Source organism: Populus alba, chromosome 11 (assembly GCF_005239225.2).
Source record: "Populus alba chromosome 11, ASM523922v2, whole genome shotgun sequence".
NCBI lineage: Eukaryota > Viridiplantae > Streptophyta > Magnoliopsida > Malpighiales > Salicaceae > Populus > Populus alba.
Window position 1 is genome coordinate 8,736,590 of NC_133294.1, and position 20,333 is coordinate 8,756,922.

Consider the following 20,333-nt stretch of genomic DNA (forward strand, 5'->3'; position numbering starts at 1 on the left):
AAATTGGACTTAACAGGAGCTATATCTAAAGAAATGATTAACCTCTCTAGCATATTATTGAGTTTACAGGAACTTTGAACTGTGAATTTGCTTTATTGTGTCTTTGTGTGATAAATGACTAACTATGAATTTGCTTTAGTGCCAGCTTTAATTTTTTGTTCATGGATTTTAATGTATTGTTAAACTATTATGTCTTGTAATTAATGTTTTAAATCTACTTATCTTGCCTGATTTGACAGCCGATATCTATGCTGAAATCTTAGAAGATGATGTTTTGGTCTTGCCTCTACATGTACTTGGTACTTACTGAGATACGTCATGTTTGCATGCTTCCACTTAAGCATTCATCTTTTGAGAATGATATGCTCTCTTTTATTGGAACATATAGGTATAAGTGGAGTGTGAAAGAGTTGCATAAAATGCTTAATAGGTGCACTGAGTAACTTCAGCAGTTCAACCATGTAAATATCATTAAGAAACAGGAGGAACTCTAGAAAAGGCAAGTTGAACTTGAGGCAAGTGACGAGGGACTAAGCTATTGGATTTTATTGCTTAAATGTCTTTTGTTGTATTTACTGTTTTTAACGTGAGATTATGATTTATTTATCTTCATTTCAACAAGATTATGTTTTTACTTCAATGCTTATATGTAGAAAATAATAGAACTTATATATGTTTTTGATCAGCAAAACGATGAATCGATAGATCTTACTTTCAAAGGAGTTGCTCAGCAGTTCAACAAAGTATTCGTTGAACTTGTGCAAGGTGGTCATGGTCATTTGGTTATGATGAAGAAAAAGGTTAGTTAAAGGAGCCTTTTATGTCTTAGTTTCATTTGTTCTTTTATTTACTCAAATCGTTCATATTTCCCTTGCTAGTCTTATGCAATGCCTTGACATTCTTCCTTTGTCTTTTTATTGTTTTCCAAGTTTAATTAGTATATTTTTTTGTTTTTCATGTTGAAATTTTGAGATAACTATAGGAGTGCATTTTAAAGTTTCATGTCATACATTTGTGGTCAATCTAGATAGCCGTTGAAACATTTCTATAAATTTTGTGGTATCTTGACAAGAAGTTAATCACGAAGATGATAATTGTGACGATGATGGACGTCATGAAGCAAATCTGGAGGGAAATATGTTACTGTGAAAATGAAGGTATGAATATGTTTCACTCAATTATATGTGTTTATTTTTTCGCAGAAACAAGATAGATATAAAAAAGAACATATTATGTAACATGATGCCTTAATTGCTCTTTTTGCAACTCAATCATAACTTATTGATCAATTTTTTTGGATATCATCAACCATTTGTAACGAGAAAGGAAATGGACATCATTTAACGAGGATAAAAAAAATATAAGAAATTTTATTGGAATGCAAAATTTTCTTTGTTTAACTTTCTAGGTTGCTGACTCTGCTAGTTGCTTGTGATTGTAGTTGGTTGATGGTTGATGGTTGTGAGAGAAAAACAAAAGGTGATCTTCAGTAACAAGCTCACAACACTTACTATTCATTTAATGTTTATTATCATAACCATAAGAAGAGATTGCAGTGACTTGTAAATGATTATGAATATTATTTTTTGTTATGCTTGAATTGAATTTGGTTTGGAGGCCATTTATCATTGTTCCCATGGATCTTTAGGTGGCTAGTTTTGTTTTGGAATTCATTGTTGCTTATTATTACATTGATAAATTTTTATAATTGATTGTAAGGAACTAAATTTGTTGCCTAGACCCATTATACTTTGGGTGTAAAGGCCACTAAAAGACCACAGCTGGAAATGTTTGTCATGCATACTGAAATGCTACTGTAACTTAATGTTGATAGTTGTATGAATGTGGTCTATATAAATCTATCTAGAATGACATATATATTCTTTACATAGGATAGCAGGCCCAAAGATCACTTCTAAAATTGTGATTTCTCATCTTTAGAGGTATCAGTTCGGTGATTTGGTTTTAAATTGTTCCATATTTGTAAAATTCCTGCAATTTGTTAGATTTTATTGTTGCTGTTGTTTTTGCCGTTGTAATTTGTGGAATGATTTCCTTGAGGCACAACATGTCTTGACAATACATTTCTATTTAAACTCGATTTATGAGGACCTCACATCTTTACGTGCAAAAGTCATTGCACTAGAACATGATCTTCATAAATCTTGTCAAGAAGCCTCTAAGAATCATGATCTCTGCTACTAGTTAGAAAAGGTATAGTTTTGCCATTACTTTATGGATTTTGGTTATCCATTATGGCTAATAATCTTTTATTTTATTTGCACATGAATTGAAGGAACTAAATTCAGTTTAAGAGCATTTATGGGTTTTTTTTTTGTTGCTAAACTTTGTGGTTTGGTTTAATCTTTTTTTTTTTTTTTTTTTTTTCTGGTGGTGTCCTACTTTCAGGAATATGATGTATCACCATTGATAATATTTTTTTTATTTGCTTACCATGTTCCGAGTTTGAGGGTTCACTTGGATTGATCTAATAGCATTTGGGTTTCTTCAAAGAAGAGGGTTTCTTGATTATTTTGTGTTCTTTTCTTGACAAGGAAACATTATCATTAATATCTTATGTTTTGTAGGTCAAGTTATTGAATTGGTGCATTCATTAGGGAAAAGTGAGGGGCTTGGCTATCACATGCTTGAAAAGCATATTGTGCAAGACTGGTAAGAGAGTGTGTTTGGTGTGTAAGGATTTTCTTATCCAAAACATGGATAGCACAACCCCATACATCGAGCCCCTTTCAGTTCGAAAATTATTGTGTTGGTAAGTTTGTTTTTCATTGTGATTTATTAATTTTTTTTATATATATAATCTTATTTATTTGTTGTCTGCCTATTATATAATATAGTGATAAGTACTTTAAATTGCTTGAGTGATGAGTATGTTAAATATATATAGTTCTTGAGAAAAATTGATTGTCTTAAAACCAAGGGTATTTTTGTCTTTTCATATAGGAATTAGTCATTAGTCTAGGGGTATTTATGTCTATTCAATATATTTATGAATAGTAAAAAAACCAAAATACCCATTGGATAAAAAAAACTAGCATTGTAAGGCAAGGGTGTTGTCTTTTTTTTTTTTTTTAGAATATAGTAAGATTACACATATGACTTTAAGGACAAAAAAATTATACCATTGAAACAAGGGTTTTAGTGTTTTTTTCTCACAATTTGTTTTTGTAATTATTGGTTTGGTTGAGAGTTGTAATGTAATTTAGCATTGAATTCATGATTTTTAAATACAAAAAGTTGGTGCATGGTCGGCTCTATGCACTTTGGACGACGTGTGCACCATCTCCCGATGGTTTAAAATAAGCTTATGCTATCTCATTTGGTTCGCCTTCATGTCATCTTCCTTTATTGGTGGCGCATGGCATCTAATGGTCGGTTGTCGCCGATTGCCCTTCATCCCCCCCCCATCATTTTTCTCTTCTCCCCTAAAAAATCAACTCCAGTCTTTATGGTGGTTGGTGTTTCAGATTCAGTTTTTTTAATTTTGATTTTTTAATTTCTCTTTTTGTTAAAGTTTTATCTTTTTTCAATTTAATCATTCAATTTTAATTTGTAAATGTAAGTTTTACAATTTAGTCCTATTTTTTATTTTTATTTTTTATCAAAGTTTTTATGGTTTTCAATTGTATCGCTCATATCAAGTATTTTAATTTTTTTTTCTTGAATAATAACTAATTTCAATTTGGTCTCTTTTCTTTTGATTTCTTTTTTTTTTAATATGTCCTTTTGTCAAAGTTTATATGGTCTTTAATTTTATCCTTCAAATTTAGTTTATGTTTTTTGTTATTTCAATAATAATAATAATACTAGTAAATCATTCTAAATTCTAATTTAGAATAATAAATTCTAAGAAATCATAAATTAAATTTTTTATTAAATTTTAAATGAATATAAATTTGAATTCTATTAAAATAAAATGGAATAAAAAACCAAATATATAAAAATAGTATATAAATTAAATGTATTAGATGTAATCCTGGTAATTAAATATATATTAGAAATATATTAAATAGATAATAAGAATATAATGGGAATGATCTTGAAAAGAATAGATAGTATAGTTATTTACAAATAGAATTTAGGTAGTGTACGTCATTATCAAGAAAACAAAATACGAATATAATCGAATGGTAAAAGAAAATTTACTAATGAGAAGACATGGTGATAGTTATGATGGCGGTGGTGGGTGATGGTTATAATAATAATAATAATAATAATAATAATAATAATAATAGTCTTCAAATCAAGTTTATATTTTTTATTATTTCAATAATAATAATTATTATAACAACAACAACAACAATAATCATGGTGGTGGTAATGAAAATGATGATAGTAGTCGTGTGGTGGTGGTGGTGGTGGTGCTAATAATAATAATAATAATAATATGAAACTCAAAAAAAAAAAAACAATTAATAAGGAAAGGTTTCCCTGTTAGCTATATGAACAATCAATTCATTACAATAGTCAAGTGAAGTCTATGGCCTTAAAAACAAAACACATTTGCCTCGGAGGTAGGGGTGTTTTTGTATTTTCACATGGTTTATAAGACAAAAGTACTCCCGAGGAAAAAAGAGCTAGCATAGTTGTGGTAGGGGTATCTCAATATTTTTATTTTTTTATAAACAACCAAATTATACATGTTCCCTTGAATCCACAAAATATAAGTAATTAAGGTCAGGGGTATTAGGGTCTTTTAGCATTTTGAAATTTAAAAAATTATTGGCATATTGGGGCCACCTTGCGCTTTAGGCGGTATGTGTGGTGGCATTCGAAGGTCAAAAATAGATTTTCACTGTATAATTTTATTCATCGTTGTCTCTTCGATTATGGGTAGCGTTTTTTTGTTAAAAAATAAACATTGTTGTCTTAATTTCAATTAGCGTTGTTGCACATTTATCATGAGTGTTTTTTTATGTCATCTTTTAGCTTTATTTCAATACCTAAATATTATTTTTTTGTATAAAAAAAATTGTGTCGGCGGCAAAACACGTCCACCAAGACTAATACAATGCCTCAAAAGCGAATTAGGTTCCACAAGGTATTTGGTGTTTTATTTACCGGTTGTTTTAAATGATTTGGGTGGGTTTATTAGGTTTGGTCTATTGGATTTACGGTTTTTACCCTATGGTGGATAAAAGGAAAAAGAAAGATGTCAATTTGAGTTTGTGGGGCTGATTTGGTGGCATTGCCAGAGATGCATCTGATTAGAAGTGGTAAGGGTTGTAGCTACTGACATGGTGGTTGGCTTTGGTTAGAATTCAGCAATGCTACTAACAGGTTTCTATTTTTTGTTGGGTGGTAGGGTTGTCGGAGTTAGTCTTTGTTTCTTTGCTCTTGCTTTTTTCTTTTTCTATGGTTAAGTTTCTATGTATTTTTTTTGTCTATTTATATTGTCTTGCTTATCTCAAAAAAAAAAAAAAAAAAGCACAAACTCAAAATGATACTACACATTTATATTATTTCCTTCTTGAACTAGGAACTCTCTACAATTATTTATTTATTTTTTTATTTTTTCTTGATTCTTTAGTTAACAATCATCTTAGTCCTCTCTTTTTCTCTATTGCCTCTAATTTCATTCCCTAAACTTTATTTTCATTATTATCTATTATTATTATTGTATTTTATTTTTCAATCTTGCCATCCAAAATAAAATAAAATAAAACTGCAAAAAGTTATTAAATGATGGAAATTGACTAGATTTTATTGAAAATATATAACATTTTTAATATTTTTATATTTTTTAAAATACATGGAAAAACATTTTGGACAACCTTAGTAATTAATGATTATTATTTCTGAATTTTTCAGTTTTTAATGTGTAAGTGATTCTTGCATTCTTCAATTCTTGAACGAATTAAATCTAACATATCGAAGATTAACTGGTTTCGTGACGTTATTTTATTTCATTCCAATAGTGTTGGTACCTTGGGGCAGGTTTTTATTGTGTCACACTTCTATCAGATCTATTTTGGCTTTTCAGAATCAGATCTCAATCTTGATTGTTATTAACATCATCATCATCATCATTGCCGTCATCATCATCATCTTATGTGTCACCCAAACCCAATATATCATCATCTTCATTATCACTGGGCTTGGATGAGTCATACCTATGTTGATCATCGTATGAATTCTCAAACATACTTTGATCACCGTAATGACAAGTTTAATCCTCTCTTCACTATCCTAAATGGGCCAACAGATTGTGATGCTTGTCTACCCGTGGAGACTAATACAAGAGTATGATCATGTTTTATAGCAGAGGAGGATATGATTTGTTTAGGTTGACCACTAACATATAATTTCACCATGTTAGATTTATTTCAAATGAATGATTCAATCATATTCCTAAAACTCACATCATATGAAATTAGAACATGAAGACACTAATGTTCCCCAACTTGACACTTTCAAGTAATATCCATCAGTAACATGCTTAAAGTAGCATTTAACAGCACATTGCTTCTACCATTGTAAGTGACAGTGTTGTTTATGACGGAACCCACCCCTACTTCCAGTTTTGAACTTATTATTAGATGAATATGGATGATTTTAAAGGAACCTACTCTCTAAATAAGAATGCCATGACCTCCTTGTCTTTAGCAATGGTTAAGTAGTGGTATTAGTATATAAAAAAATATAGAACTAAAGTGAAAAAATCAAGGAAAATAAATAGAAACTTTTGTTTGGTTGACTCAAGTTCAATAAGATTTTTATTTTAATTGATTACTAATTTTTTACTAATTTTGTTCAATTTTAAGTTAATCAAGGATTGAACTTCTAAAAAAAAGGAAATTTAGGATTGTCCCCTTAATTATTGCAGGCCATCTTGAGTTAATCAAGGTGGATTTCATGTGTTTTCTCACCAATATTAAATAACAATATTATTCAATTAATAATAAAAATCTATTTAAAAAAAAAAAACCATGTTATCAATGTTTTTTTCTCTCCCCTGCATAGCTCTGGACAATAGGCTAGTATATTACTCTATTTTGTAGGAAAATGTTCTTGGCAATACATAAAAGCTGCTATATGCTTACCATCTCTTCAAAAGACCAAGTTCTATAAATGGTGCACATTAACACGTGAAAGTTGAATGCTAAAATGGTAGTGGATTAACTTTGGAAACTCAAATCCTAAAAGTGTCAGGTCCAATATTAACAAGAAAGAAAATGACCTTGCTTCTTCATACACACACAATAGTTACATGAACTGCGCGATGCCACGAGTCATTTTTTTTACATAAAAAATATCAAAAAAAATTAAGATTTAAAAGTCTTGGGTTTGGCTGTAATGCTTAACCTAAGAGTAATATTTATAATATTAATAATAACATTAAACTTGCATGCCCAAATTTAAATGAGTCTGACTGCAACACCGGGCCCAAGAATATTGGATGTGGATCTGGTTATAAGGTCGTGTCACAAAAATGTGATAATTAAATAGATTAATTAAAAAAAAAAAAAGAAAAAAACCAACAGGAAGAAAAAAGCTAATGAAGAAAAAGAAAAAAAAATTGAATTAATTGGGTTAACCCTTTAAACCAGGTTATTCCGTAAAACTTGGAATTCATGCCATGAAAGTTTGATAACTAAATAGAAGAAAAAAATTGATGGGTTTACCCAAAATTAACTGGGTTAACCCAACAAATCAAGTTAACCCGTCAAGTCTAGGATACATGTCATGAAAGTCTGATAATTAAATAAAAAGAAATTTAACATTAACAAACTAAACTAAATGAAAAAAATTAATTAAAAAAAAATATTGGTTAACTTATAAAATCAGGTTAACCCATCAAACCCGGGATTCGTATCATGAAAATATGATAATTAAATAAAAAAATTTTAACATTAACAAACTAAATCAAACAAAAAATTTTCATTAAAAACACAAAACAAAAGGTTATATAATATAACATAATAATTATAATTATAATTATAATTATATAATATATTAATAAGGGAAAGGCGTGGGGAAGCTACAGTGCTTTCCCCACGCCTTTTAGTATATTGTTAATAATAATATTAATATAATATAAATGGTCTAATTTGTGATTTCCCAAGAATCCACTTAGGGAAATCATGCATTTCCTATATCAGCAGAAAAAGGAACGATCCATCAAGTTTGGGACTGATCTATGATAATGGGCCAGATCGCACCAATATTAATCCGTATTATTACATTTATTCCAAGACAAGGATTCCACAATCACTTAAACAAAATCAAGAACTATTAGTATTAGTATGTTGTTGAATAGAAATATGGAATGTCAATCTTTGATAATTTTGTCATCATCTAATTATTTTTGAATGGATCCATCTAACTGTGTAAAATATTATAATATAGTAAAAGAATTAACTAAAAAAGATCTTATAATTCCAACTAGGAATTTGAAAGGGACTTATTTAACTTTATCATTAAAAGGGATTTCGTATTCAGAAATAGTGGCCAAATAGGGCTTAGACAATCTTAGTATTACAGAGTCGGCGTGAATAATTAGAACTTGACCTGATTTTAGGTGTGGTTCGTTTTTTGATATACATTTTCACAAACAAACTATCCCAAGTTAGTTATTGTGAATGTTTCTCCTCAATAATTATAATGATAATTATGATGGAGAAAATACCAATTCAATTTGAATGGATTCAAAATGTTGTTACTATATGAATTGTGATTAACAATTCTACTGTTCTTGCCCATTAAATAATATTTTATTACTTTTGAAGTCTTTTTTAATTTTAAATTGTCAAGTTTCAAATATTCAATTACTGAGATCTGATTATGAGTTAGTAAATGGTAAAACACTGGATTTTCCATTTTAGCTGCTTGTCTCCCACATTACTCAATTTTCAAATGTTTAGCTAGTTCTTAATTATTAAAGCAATTGGATTTTATTTCAAATGTTGAATAAAAAAACAGGTGGACAATATGTTGTTATAAATTTAGCAGCACTAAAGCCATTTAATTACATTTCAGTCATGGAAGTTCACCAAAATCATATTAAGAAATGTATTTATTATAAATAGATGAAAACATATTCACAAGACATTCTGCCTCAAAATCAAGTGTGTTCACAACAACACAACAATTATCTCAGCATTTATGGAGGTGACAATGAACAATTGGATCCCAAGTATCCATGATTTGAGGAAGAGAGTATTACTTGCCTAATTATCTATTGGTGCAGGGAATGGTTTGTGTCTAAGGTGGCTGGTCCTTTAATGTTTTTAAAAAATACATTTTGGTACAAGAATCTTTTCTTTTTCAGTAATTTTTTTCATGGGAGTGGAAAGATGCGTTGTCAAATTTTGGAAGAGAGAAAGAGAGAAAGAGAAATCTCTTTGTTAGTGACGATCCAACCATAAAAAAATGTTAAAATTGGTGTCAATGAGTTTCGCTAGGTGATGGGAGTCTTATAGTGGTTGCTTTAAGCCTCGATATAACCTAAAAAACTAGATATATGTCAAGGATGCAATTTTTTTTCCAGTTTGTTTTAGTGGTTTAGACCTTTTTTTTGTTTAATAGGTTTGTTGCATCCGACATCGCGGCAGCCCTAAAAAATAATCTTAAATTATGGAAAAAGAACAGATTTCTAGCATCTTGTTTTTTTAGGGGAAAAAGTCTTGTTTGAGGAGTCACCACCTAGTATTATGGTCACTAGGAACCCTAACTGGTCAACAGAGATTCTATGGTTCGGGACTGGTTACGTAAAAGATAAGATATTATCACCCCTTAAACGTTCTGCCTAAGGCAAACTTCATTGCTGTTTTTGTCTTGAATTGCCAAATTTTTTTTGTTTACGCTCTAATGGTTTATTCACAATATTTATGACTTTGGCATCAGTGAATATTCAACTACGGATAGTTTCAACTCTAGCGTTGGTAACTATTACATAGCTATAAAATAAATTTAGATCAATATTTTTTTATTCCTGACTCTAACACTAGTGAATAAACAAATAAACTAAATTCATTTTATTACGCGTTCACATATTTTTTCCTATATAGTTAAATAAAATAAATAAATAAATAAATAAAACAAAAAAAAAAACAATTAAATCATTGTTTTTTATTCATGACTTTGGCGTTAGTGAATAAACCAATAAAATAATTTTATTTTTCATACATGCACACATATATTTTTTCTTGCTAAATAAAATAAAATATAACGAATAAAAATAATATAAATTTAAACCAATATTTTATTCCCGACTCTGGTATTGGTGAATAAACCAGTAAATTTATATTATTTTTACTCATGCATACACATATTTTTCTATTTTTTATTTTTTCTATTCTTCTATTTATGTTTTTGGGGCTGGGCCCACCTCAGACCCAGCCGGCCCAACCCTTAATATTTTATTTTTTTTCAAGTTTATTAAAATAATGAGGAACAAATCTTACAAAGTTAAAAGTTGAATGAGAATGAAATTGAAAAAAATATATAATTTCATAAATTATCTCAAATAGAATAAATAATAATCAAAATAATAGAGATCAAATCAAAAAAATTAAAAAAAAAAAATGAAAGATGAAGAGATTAAAATAATAATAATCAACATTTCATAAATTATTTTCAAATAAAATAAGTAACAATCAAAAGAATGAGGACCAAATTTGATAAATAAAAAATTTCAATAAAAAAATAATAAGAAAAAAGCAAATAGCAATTATAAAAATAAGAACCAAAGTTAATATAAAAATAAAATTTAAGAGATGAAATTGAAAATAAATATTCAAAACAAAATATATATAGCAATCAAAAATTTGAGGATCAAATTTGATATAATCAGCAAATAATGACATTTCTAAATTTTTCATAACTTCCGGAAAGTGTTTTCCCCCCAAATTTTTCAGGAAAACACTTTCCTGAAAACCAAGCCAAATTTTTCTTTTACTGGAAAGTGTTTTTCTTTGACCAAGTTTTCTAATGGCAAACAAACACAAGAAAGTTTGGAAAGTGATTTCCCGGAAAACAAACACAGCTAAAGGAAAAACATTTTTCTGAAAACCAAGCCAAATTTTTCTTTGACTGGAAAGTGTTTTTCGTTGACTGTAAAGTGTTTTCCGTTGACTGGAAAGTATTTTGCGTTGACCAACTTTTCTAATGACAAACATACATAATAAAGTTTGGAAAATGGTTTCTCGGAAACTACTTTCCGAGAAACAAACATGGCATTAAATACAAATGGATATTGATCAGTCAAATTAACATGAGATTCTAATACTATAAATTTAAAGAATTTTTATTTTTAATTATTTTTTAAAATAATATCATTTTATGATAAACTTTATTTATTTGTCAACTCAATACCCATGAGTAAAACTTTTTCCTTCAAAATAACATAAAAAGAAAAGAGTACCAATCTGTATTAAAATGATATTATTTTAAAAAATATTATTATCACGTATCGTAAAAAGAGTACCTATCATAAAATATTTTTATCACATATTATAATAATATGGGTATTAGATTCATGGAATCCCTTTAGTACTCAAGAGACAAGAAAAAAAACTATCCGTTAACATCGTAGAAAAATCAAATCGACATCCGAATCCTCTTCCCTGCTGGAAAAGACTAACGTTAAAAAACAACCCGTTTGTTACACTTCCACTTCATTGATTTTGATTTACAGTACACGAAAAAAAATTCCTTGATCTTTCAAGTTCCTCTTTCTTTGCCAGTTAAATTCTGTAACAATGGAGTTCCACGGTGGAGACAAAGTAGAAGTATGTAGCGAAGAGGAAGGATTTCTTGGATCATATTATGCAGCGACAGCGGTCAAGAGCTTGGTGGAAGAGGAAAACATGTCAAAGCATCTGATAGAGACACACCACAATCCTAGAGCTAAAACACACGCTGGAGCACTTTGCTCAACGGTCTTAACCTGCGCACCCACCCAACACCTAAACCATTAACTCGCCCGCTCAAACCCAGTCCTCCACTACTCCTCATCTTCTTCTTCTTCAAGCCAAACCCCTTTCTAGTCGATGGAGTGACAATTTCGTAAGTTTTCTTGCTAATCTTGCTGCGCTACGCCGTGGTTTTAGTGCCTGTATTTGTTACTTAGAACTTAGGGTTTGAGACTCCGATTTTTGTAAATCTCTGGAAGTTGAAACCCTAGTTAGCCGTTGTTAGGTTTTTTAAGCATTTATTTTTTAATCTTGGAAACTGTTATTTATTTATTTATTTTTAATTTCCTGCTTAAAAAAGCATGGAATATTTTCAGATTTTGGATCGTACACAGATAGGCAGAAGATAATTTCCTGCTTAAAAAAGCCTTGTGAAATCTCTCTCTCTCTCAAACAAATTTATTTGTTTTTGTAATTGATTGAAAAAGAAAGAACAAAAAAAAGAAGGAATAAACAGAGACAGAAGATGGCGACGGCAGAATCGTTGGTGGCGCAAATCCAAGGGCTATCAAGCAACGCGGTGGATTTAGGTTTGTTATAGATTCACTTGAAGAAAGCAGATGAAGGGCTATCAGCTTTTCTTGTTATAGATTCACTTGAAGAAAGCAGATTTAGGTTTGTTAAAGAACTGCTACATTGAGTGGACTGCTATATACTTTGCATGTTTCTCAAATCCATATTAATCTGCCTACTCTCACTGATAAAGATAAAGAGGTATTTGTTTCTACTCGATTGTTGTTATAAAAGCTTATATTGAATCATGTTTGGTGTTAACCTTTTCTTGTTTGACTGATCAGTGCTGGCTTCCATCATTTATAATGGAAAAATGCCACCTATTTCTCCTTCCCATTACTGCTTTGATGGAATTTTAATGATCAATATCAGGTTATAAGTTCACGGGGTGTTCAGAACAACATAGACATCCTCTCACTTTCATACACTAGGCATGCAGAAGATGTTCGTCATGTAAGGATTTTCCGTCTAAGAGTTGTTTTCTATTATCTCTTTTCATTGTAAATTTAATTACTTCGACTTCTCCCCTTTTCTTGGTCCTTACAATTTTTTGCTGCATCGATATATTTCTCCCTCCCCCTTTAACATTTCAATTGTGGTCGGTCATCCTTTTATACAGGCTCGAGAATTTCTTTCTAAACTCTTGGACCTCTACCAGACTCAAATTTTTGCAAAAATTGAAATTGTAGAGTTGAGATTTATAATTCTGTTATCATATGCTATTCTTTATGATACCCGTGCTTAAATTCCATTATAGGCCAGATTCCTTATTTCTAATGCATTTCTTTCATGGATTAACTTATTTTGATGAGAGCCTACAAGAAGCAGATGGTGTCATCCTTTCCCGTGGAAATTTGGGGATAGATCTCCCACCAGAGAAGGTTAGTTATGAAACCTGATTAATGAGCTTGCATATGTGTAAGTTATCATAAACATGTGGAATTAAAATACACTGGTCTTAGAATTGCTTGTTAGCATGTGATAATCAAATATTAGAGTTGATAAGGATTGCATAATAGCAATATAGAGAAGATAGAAAGGATATGGAGAAAGTGCTATGCAGCAAAATTCTTTAAACTGTTACAACCATACAACATTGCTGTATCATCAATCTTTCTTTTGTAGGTTCTATTTTTCGTATACATATCATGCTTTAAGTGGGATAACTTTGTGGCTTTTGGAGGCCATTAAAAAGGTTCAATTTCTCGTGATCCCAATCCTGGCAATGTGTACAGATATGATAACCAAGTGTAGGCATTAGCATGTTGTTCCTATATGCTTTGACGTCATCAGTGAACATGCATGTGCGTTTAGTGGTAGTTGAATCCAGATATTCTAATACTACTCATAATCCAGATATTCTAACATCAGTTGCTCTGTGAATTTCACAGGTGTTTCTGTTTCAAAAAACTGTTGTTTTTAAGTGCAACATGGCTGGAAAACCTGCTGTGGTTACTCTTGTTGTGGATAGTATGACAGAGAATTTGAGACCTCCTCGTGCAGAAGCAACTGATGTTGCCAATGCAATATTGGATGGTAATTTTCAGTTTGAAAAGCTCCCTGCTGGAACCTTTGTTGCGTGTATCATTCTGTTTTGGATAATGATGTGCTAGCTTCTTACACGAGTGAGAGTATTATTCTCCTGCTTATAGCTGTCCCCCATTCCTCCAGTTTGGTCAGTAAGTTAGATAGTATTTATTATATGCTTCATAAATCCCAGACTAATAGAAGTGTTATACTGTGGTTTTTCTGTTGCTTCAGGGAGTAATGCAATTCTTCTAGGTGCAGAGACCTTGCGAGGACTGTATCCAGTGGAGACCTTCTCTACTGTTGGGAGAATTTGTGCCGAGGTAATTTTTCTCAATTATTCCTCCATTTTCCCTTGATATTTAGATGAGGAATTTCTTTGAATGCATCTGACATTTGACATCATGACAAGGGGATGATATGTATTGGACAAAAGCATTTTCAGAAAGCACTGGAGCTTCTTCACAATGTATGTGATCTAGTTAGAATATGTTTGTCCACTTTGACAATCTACTCACGTTGTGCCAAAATATGCTATGCAGGCATTTTCATTGCTTAATGAAAGTCCTAGAATTCAGGTTCTGATATCTCTCTCTCCCCCTTCAAGTTGTTCTTTCCTTTTCTTTCCTCCTAGTGCTTAGACTATTTTGTATTCATGGTGAATTAATTTGACAATAGAGTTGTTAGTTGCACAAATATGTGTAAATGTTTTTTGCTCATACAGAATTAAATTAAGCTTCAATTATGTTTTTGTTGTGGTTGATGATGCTTGGTATTGTTAGTTGCAATTATTTTCCTAGCTTAACTTTAAGAACACTAAGCTGTCAATGCATTTCAAAAACCCCTGTGATTTCTCAGGGCCTGGACCATGCCGAGAATATATAACTGATGTACCGTTTTGTTTTATAAATTATAAGCCCCCATATATAATACCTGAGGGCTTTTAATTTGATTGGATCTTCAAGGCCTCTTGAACATTTTGAAGTGTATTTTCACATGTTCTATCATTGCATCCAACATACCCTGTCTTTTGATTGATGAAATCAGCCTATGGGACTGTAGTTCACTGATTTTAGTATTATGCTCAGACTATGGTTGCTGCCCTTGCCTCTGATCCAAATGTCTGGAATGCAGTTTGGGAAAACAAAGCCCTTCAGGAATTGCTCCAGTCACAGAATGCAAGTAAGTGTACCCTTTTGTCTTTCAATCCACTCGTCTTTCTTATTATTTTTTATATTCCTGTTTTCTATGTCCTTCTGTTTTGCCTCTGAAGCCTAGGAATCTGTTGCAGATAAGGAATATGTTGCAGATAATGAGTCTGTTGGAGATACTGACTCTCAGGATGCAGCAGTTTCTTCAAAGAAGCTCACAGAATTATCTGACGATGAAAATGAAACTGGAAACTCTCAAACTGGGCTCATGGATGTCATCAATAACGTTAAGCTTACTGTGGTTGACATGGTGACAAATGTATCTGCTTACTTTAAGAAGATTTTTAGCTTTTCATCCGCAGAGCACACACCCGATGCCGCAGATGAAAAGGCCGGATCATCTACCACTGAGAAGACCCTGGGAGCCTCTCTCATGGCTTTGGCAGTGATGGTCATAATGGTGGTTGTGCTGAGGCGCCCTTAAAACTCTATTCATTGGCAAGCCAACCTGTAAATTTTCCGAGTCTACATGCAAATTGCTTCTCTCTCATCTCAGGTCGTGACGGCTCCTATGTCTTCTATAAATGCTATAGCTGTTGAAGCATTCAAAAAATATATATTGGTTTCTCTCATTCAAAATAGACAGTCTTTTGACATTTATTATATGAATTTGGGATGTATTCAGCAATCTATGTTCATGATAGGACACTCTTAGGACTGCCCCCCCCCCCCCCCCCTTTCTGGGAAAATAAAGAGATGATCGCCTGCTTACAAGTAATTAGTTTTCCAAGCTCATGTGTTTCTTACTTCAGTATTATTCTTTGCTGGCCTGGATTTGCATTCTAGATGGGTTTTGACATCCCAATCCCAAGATCACGTATAATTCATTTCTCTTTTAATTTCTTTGAAACAACATTTTATGATTTGCAAAATTGATTGTTGATTAATAGTGTCCACATTAATACTTTAATTATCATTTGTGTCCTTGACAAAAAAAAATTCAAAAATTGTTTTAACTAAATCTCTAACATAGCTTAAAAAAACTTTCCTTTCTTATATTGTATTGTCTTATGCATGGAAACTAATTTTATCATAGAACAACCCAGCTTCCAGTTATAAAATTCTATTCTAATTTGCTTGGATAAACGCTGCTTTCACCATGGATATGTTAGGTTGAATCTATTTTAAAATGTAATGTACCATATCAATCTCTTTGGTTATCTTACATTCATCAAATGGAATAAATGGTATTTTTTTTCTTTTCTATTTTTGATGAAATATTTGTTGTTTCCATCAACAGTGTTTGTGTCTCTTCATGCAGAATTCTGCATTCATATTTTTTCTGAAGTTTTTGGGTTCTATTATCGTACAAACTTTCTTTTACCCTTTGAGCAGCCCTATATGGAAGTAGCAAGTAGTTATAGCAGTGGAAAAGTTTCAGAATTAAAGACATACATTCAAACAAATACGGAGAAGTTTGAAAGTATGAGCCTACAGTTATACATTTCACATTTATACATAGTGAGACAAATTTAAGATCTATTCATCATCATCTAAAACAGGCTTTGTATTTTTTTTCAGGACAATAATCTTGGACTGGTGAAGCAAGTCATATCATCCATGTATAAGAGAAACTTTCAGAGATTGACCCAAACATATTGGACTCTTTCCGTCCAAGACATAGCCAAAAATGTGCAACTTAGCAGTCCTAAAGAGGCAGAGATGCATGTGCTTCAAATGGTAGTTTCCTATGCAATTATCCTTGATGCTAAGCTTACAGCAGTTTCATAAATATCTTTCCTTTTATTTTTTGTATGATCAATTTATTGCAAAATACTGGAAGTAGAAAGACCAGTAATAATGCACTCCTGTATCTCATACCATAATTTAAATGAACAATTTCATTTCAAACTGTAGATCGAAGATGGTGAGATATATGCAACAATCAACCAGAAAGATGGTATGGTTAGATTCTTAGAGGATCCAAAACAATATAAAAACTGTGAGATGATTGAGCATATCGATTCATCAATTCAGAGGTGCAGTAGCTGGGATTTTACACTTTTATTTATGACATGTAACTTTAATTTGATATGGCCTTTGCAGGCGGTGAAAAAGGGAGACACCATTTTTGTTGGTCAATGAAACTACTTCTGTGTGGCTAGAGGCAAGTAGCTTCATTGCGGCATGTCATGTCACCTACTTTTCATGCCAGGTGGATCTTTCACATACCATAAGCAGTAACTTTTATTGCTAGCTGCCTCCCCATTTCAATTAAAACTGTTCTTGGTACAAACAAGCCAGGGGACTTTGTATTCAAAACATAATGGCCTGCATCAACTTCAAAAAAGAAGAAGAATCTGCTTAATTCAATTTCATGATGATGCAGGTCGCTGAAGTCAATGGTGAATATGTGGTTTGCTTGGTAAAGAACTGTTACATTGATTGGACTGCTATGTACTTTGCATGTTTCTCAAATCCATACTAATCTGCCTACTCTCACTGATAAAGATAAAGAGGTATTTGTTTCTACTCGATTGTTGTTATAAAAGCTTATATTGAATCATGTTTGGTGTTAACCTTTTCTTGTTTGACTGATCAGTGCTGGCTTCCCTCATTTATAATGGAAAAATGCCACCTATTTTGTCCTTACCCATTACTGCTTTGATGGAATTTTAATGATCAATATCAGGTTATAAGTTCACGGGGTGTTCAGAACAACATAGACATCCTCTCACTTTCATACACTAGGCATGCAGAAGATGTTCGTCATGTAAGGATTTTCTGTCTAAGAGTTGTTTTCTATTATCTCTTTTCATTGTAAAGTAAATTACTTCGACTTCTCCCCTTTTCTGGGTCCTTACAATTTTTTGCTCCATCGATATATTTCTCCCTCCCCCTTTAACATTTCAATTGTGGTCGGTCATCCTTTTATACAGGCTCGAGAATTTCTTTCTAAACTCTTGCACCTCTACCAGACTCAAATTTTTGCAAAAATTGAAATTGTAGAGTTGAGATTTATAATTCTGTTATCATATGCCATTCTTTATGATACCCGTGCTTAAATTCCATTATAGGTTCCAGATTCCTTATTTCTAATGCATTTCTTTCATGGATCTACCAGACTAACTTGATTTTTGATGAGATCCTACAAGAAGCAGATGGTGTCATCCTTTCCCGTGGAAATTTGGGGATAGATCTCCCACCAGAGAAGGTTAGTTATGAAACCTGATTAATGAGCTTGCATATGTGTAAGTTATCATAAACATGTGGAATTAAAATACACTGGTCTTAGAATTGCTTGTTAGCATGTGATAATCAACTATTAGAGTTGATAAGGATTGCATAATAGCAATATATAGAAGATAGAAAGGAAACGGAGAAAGTGCTATGCAGCAAAATTCTTTAAATTGTTACAACCATACAACATTGCTGTATCATCAATCTTTCTTTTGTAGGTTCTATTTTTCGTATACATATCATGCTGTAAGTGGGATAACTTTGTGGCTTTTGGAGGACTTTAAAAAGGTTCAATTTCTCGTGATCCCAATCCTGGCAATGTGTACAGATACGATAACTAAGTGTAGGCATTAGTATGTTGTTCCTATATGCTTTGACATCATCAGTGAACATGCATGTGCGTTTAGTGCTAGTTGAATCCAGATATTCTTCCATCAGTTGCTCTCTGAATTTCACAGGTGTTTCTGTTTCAAAAAACTGTTGTTTTTAAGTGCAACATAACTGGAAAACCTGCTGTGGTTACTCTTGTTGTGGATAGTATGACAGAATTTGAGACCTCCTCGTGCAGAAGCAACTGATGTTGCCAATGCAATATTGGATGGTAATTTTCAGTTTGAAAAGCTCCCTGCTGTAACCTTTGTTGCGTCTATCATTCTGTTTTGGATAATGATGTGCTAGCTTCTTACACGAGTGAGAGTATTATTCTCCTGCTTATAGTTGTCTTGATACCCCATTCCTCCAGTTTGGTCAGTAAGTTAGATAGTATTATATGCTTCATAAATCCCAGACTAATAGAAGTGTTATACTGTGGTTTTTCTGTTGCTTCAGGGAGTAATGCAATTCTTCTAGGTGCAGAGACCTTGCGAGGACTGTATCCAGTGAAGACCTTGTCCACTGTTGGGAGAATTTGTGCCGAGGTAATTTTTCTCAATTATTCCTCCATTTTCCCTTGATATTTCCAAAATAAGTGATTATAACTTGTAAGCTGTACGTTGCAAGAAAAATTGATTGTTGATTTATAGTGTCCACATTAATACTTTAATTATCATTTGTGTCCTTTGACAAATTTTTTTTTTCAGAAGTTGTTTAACTGAATCTCTAACACAGCTTGCAGAAACAACAGAACCACAACGACTGAGTGGATAGTGGGGCGTGTGTGGAAATGAAGCACTTTTTTTTCCTTCACCCCCTTTTTAGGTGCGTTTAAAAATACATAGAACTATCCAGCTTAAAAATACATATAACTACCCAGAAATAATTTAAGTTTTTTAACTAAATATGTAACATAACTTGCGAAAACAATAGTACCACAATTGCAAAAACTAATAGAAGTGTTATTCTGTGGTTTTTCTGTTTCTTCAGGGAGTGATACAATTTTTCTAGGTGTAGAGACCTTGCGAGGACTGTATCAAGTGTTGATTTTATAGTGTGCACATTAATACACTAATTATCATTTGTGTCCTTGACAAAAAAATTTCAGAAGTTGTTTAACTGAATCTCTAACACAGCATGCAAAAAAAACATAACCACAACGACTGAGTGGATAGTGTGGCGTGTGTGGAAATGAAGCACTTTTTTTTTCCTTTCCCCCCCTTTTCGGTGCGCTTAAAAATACATAGAACTACCCAGAAACAATAGAAGTTTTGAATATGCAACATAGCTTACAGAAACAATAGTACCACAATGACTGAGTAGATAGTGTGGTATTTTTGGAACACTTTTTTTTTACCTCTCCCCTTTTTAGGCGTGCTTAAAAAAAACTGTCCTTTCTTAAATTGTATTATCTTATGCATGGAAACTAATTTTATCATAGAACTACCCATCTTCCAGTTATAAAATTCTATTCTAATTTGCTTGGATATAAAGCTGCTTTCACCATGGATATGTTAGGCTGAATCTATTTTAAAATGTAATGTACCATATCAATCTCTTTGGTTATCTTACATTCATCAAATTCATTCAACCA

At 31.8% G+C, this 20,333-nt stretch overlaps 2 protein-coding genes and 1 pseudogene across 2 annotated transcripts in view; all 3 read left to right on the forward strand.

Annotated features, from left to right (window-relative positions):
* Nucleotides 1-12,030, forward strand: part of LOC118054821 (uncharacterized) — a 31,521-nt gene extending 19,491 nt beyond the window's left edge. The window contains exons 28-34 of the mRNA XM_073412611.1: nt 240-299; nt 389-515; nt 687-800; nt 1,076-1,157; nt 1,442-1,479; nt 2,589-2,773; nt 11,709-12,030. The gene's annotated coding sequence lies outside the window, so the exon portion shown is untranslated. The remainder of the gene's footprint in view (nt 1-239; nt 300-388; nt 516-686; nt 801-1,075; nt 1,158-1,441; nt 1,480-2,588; nt 2,774-11,708) is intronic.
* Nucleotides 12,031-12,402: 372 nt separating this feature from the next.
* On the forward strand, nt 12,403-16,858 carry LOC118054824 (pyruvate kinase). Its single transcript, XM_073412247.1, has 12 exons — nt 12,403-12,470; nt 12,563-12,650; nt 12,822-12,900; nt 13,251-13,330; nt 13,841-13,985; nt 14,211-14,299; nt 14,389-14,445; nt 14,519-14,554; nt 15,065-15,158; nt 15,268-15,683; nt 16,523-16,610; nt 16,709-16,858. Exons 1-10 carry the CDS (start codon nt 12,403-12,405, stop codon nt 15,609-15,611), a joined length of 1,080 nt encoding a protein of 359 aa, XP_073268348.1. The 3' UTR covers nt 15,612-15,683; nt 16,523-16,610; nt 16,709-16,858.
* On the forward strand, nt 16,748-19,801 carry LOC118054837 (pyruvate kinase 2, cytosolic-like; annotated as a pseudogene).
* The last annotated feature ends 532 nt before the right edge of the window (nt 19,802-20,333 follow it).

Excerpts from the sequence above, each read along its gene's own strand:
- LOC118054824 (XM_073412247.1), top strand. The coding sequence starts at position 12,403 with ATGGCGACGGCAGAATCGTTGGTGGCGCAAATCCAAGGGCTATCAAGC. Across the intron at positions 12,651-12,821 it reads TCACTGATAAAGATAAAGAG|GTTATAAGTTCACGGGGTGT; the intron begins GTATTTGTTTCT and ends GATCAATATCAG. Across the intron at positions 12,901-13,250 it reads GCATGCAGAAGATGTTCGTC|ATTTTGATGAGAGCCTACAA; the intron begins ATGTAAGGATTT and ends ATGGATTAACTT.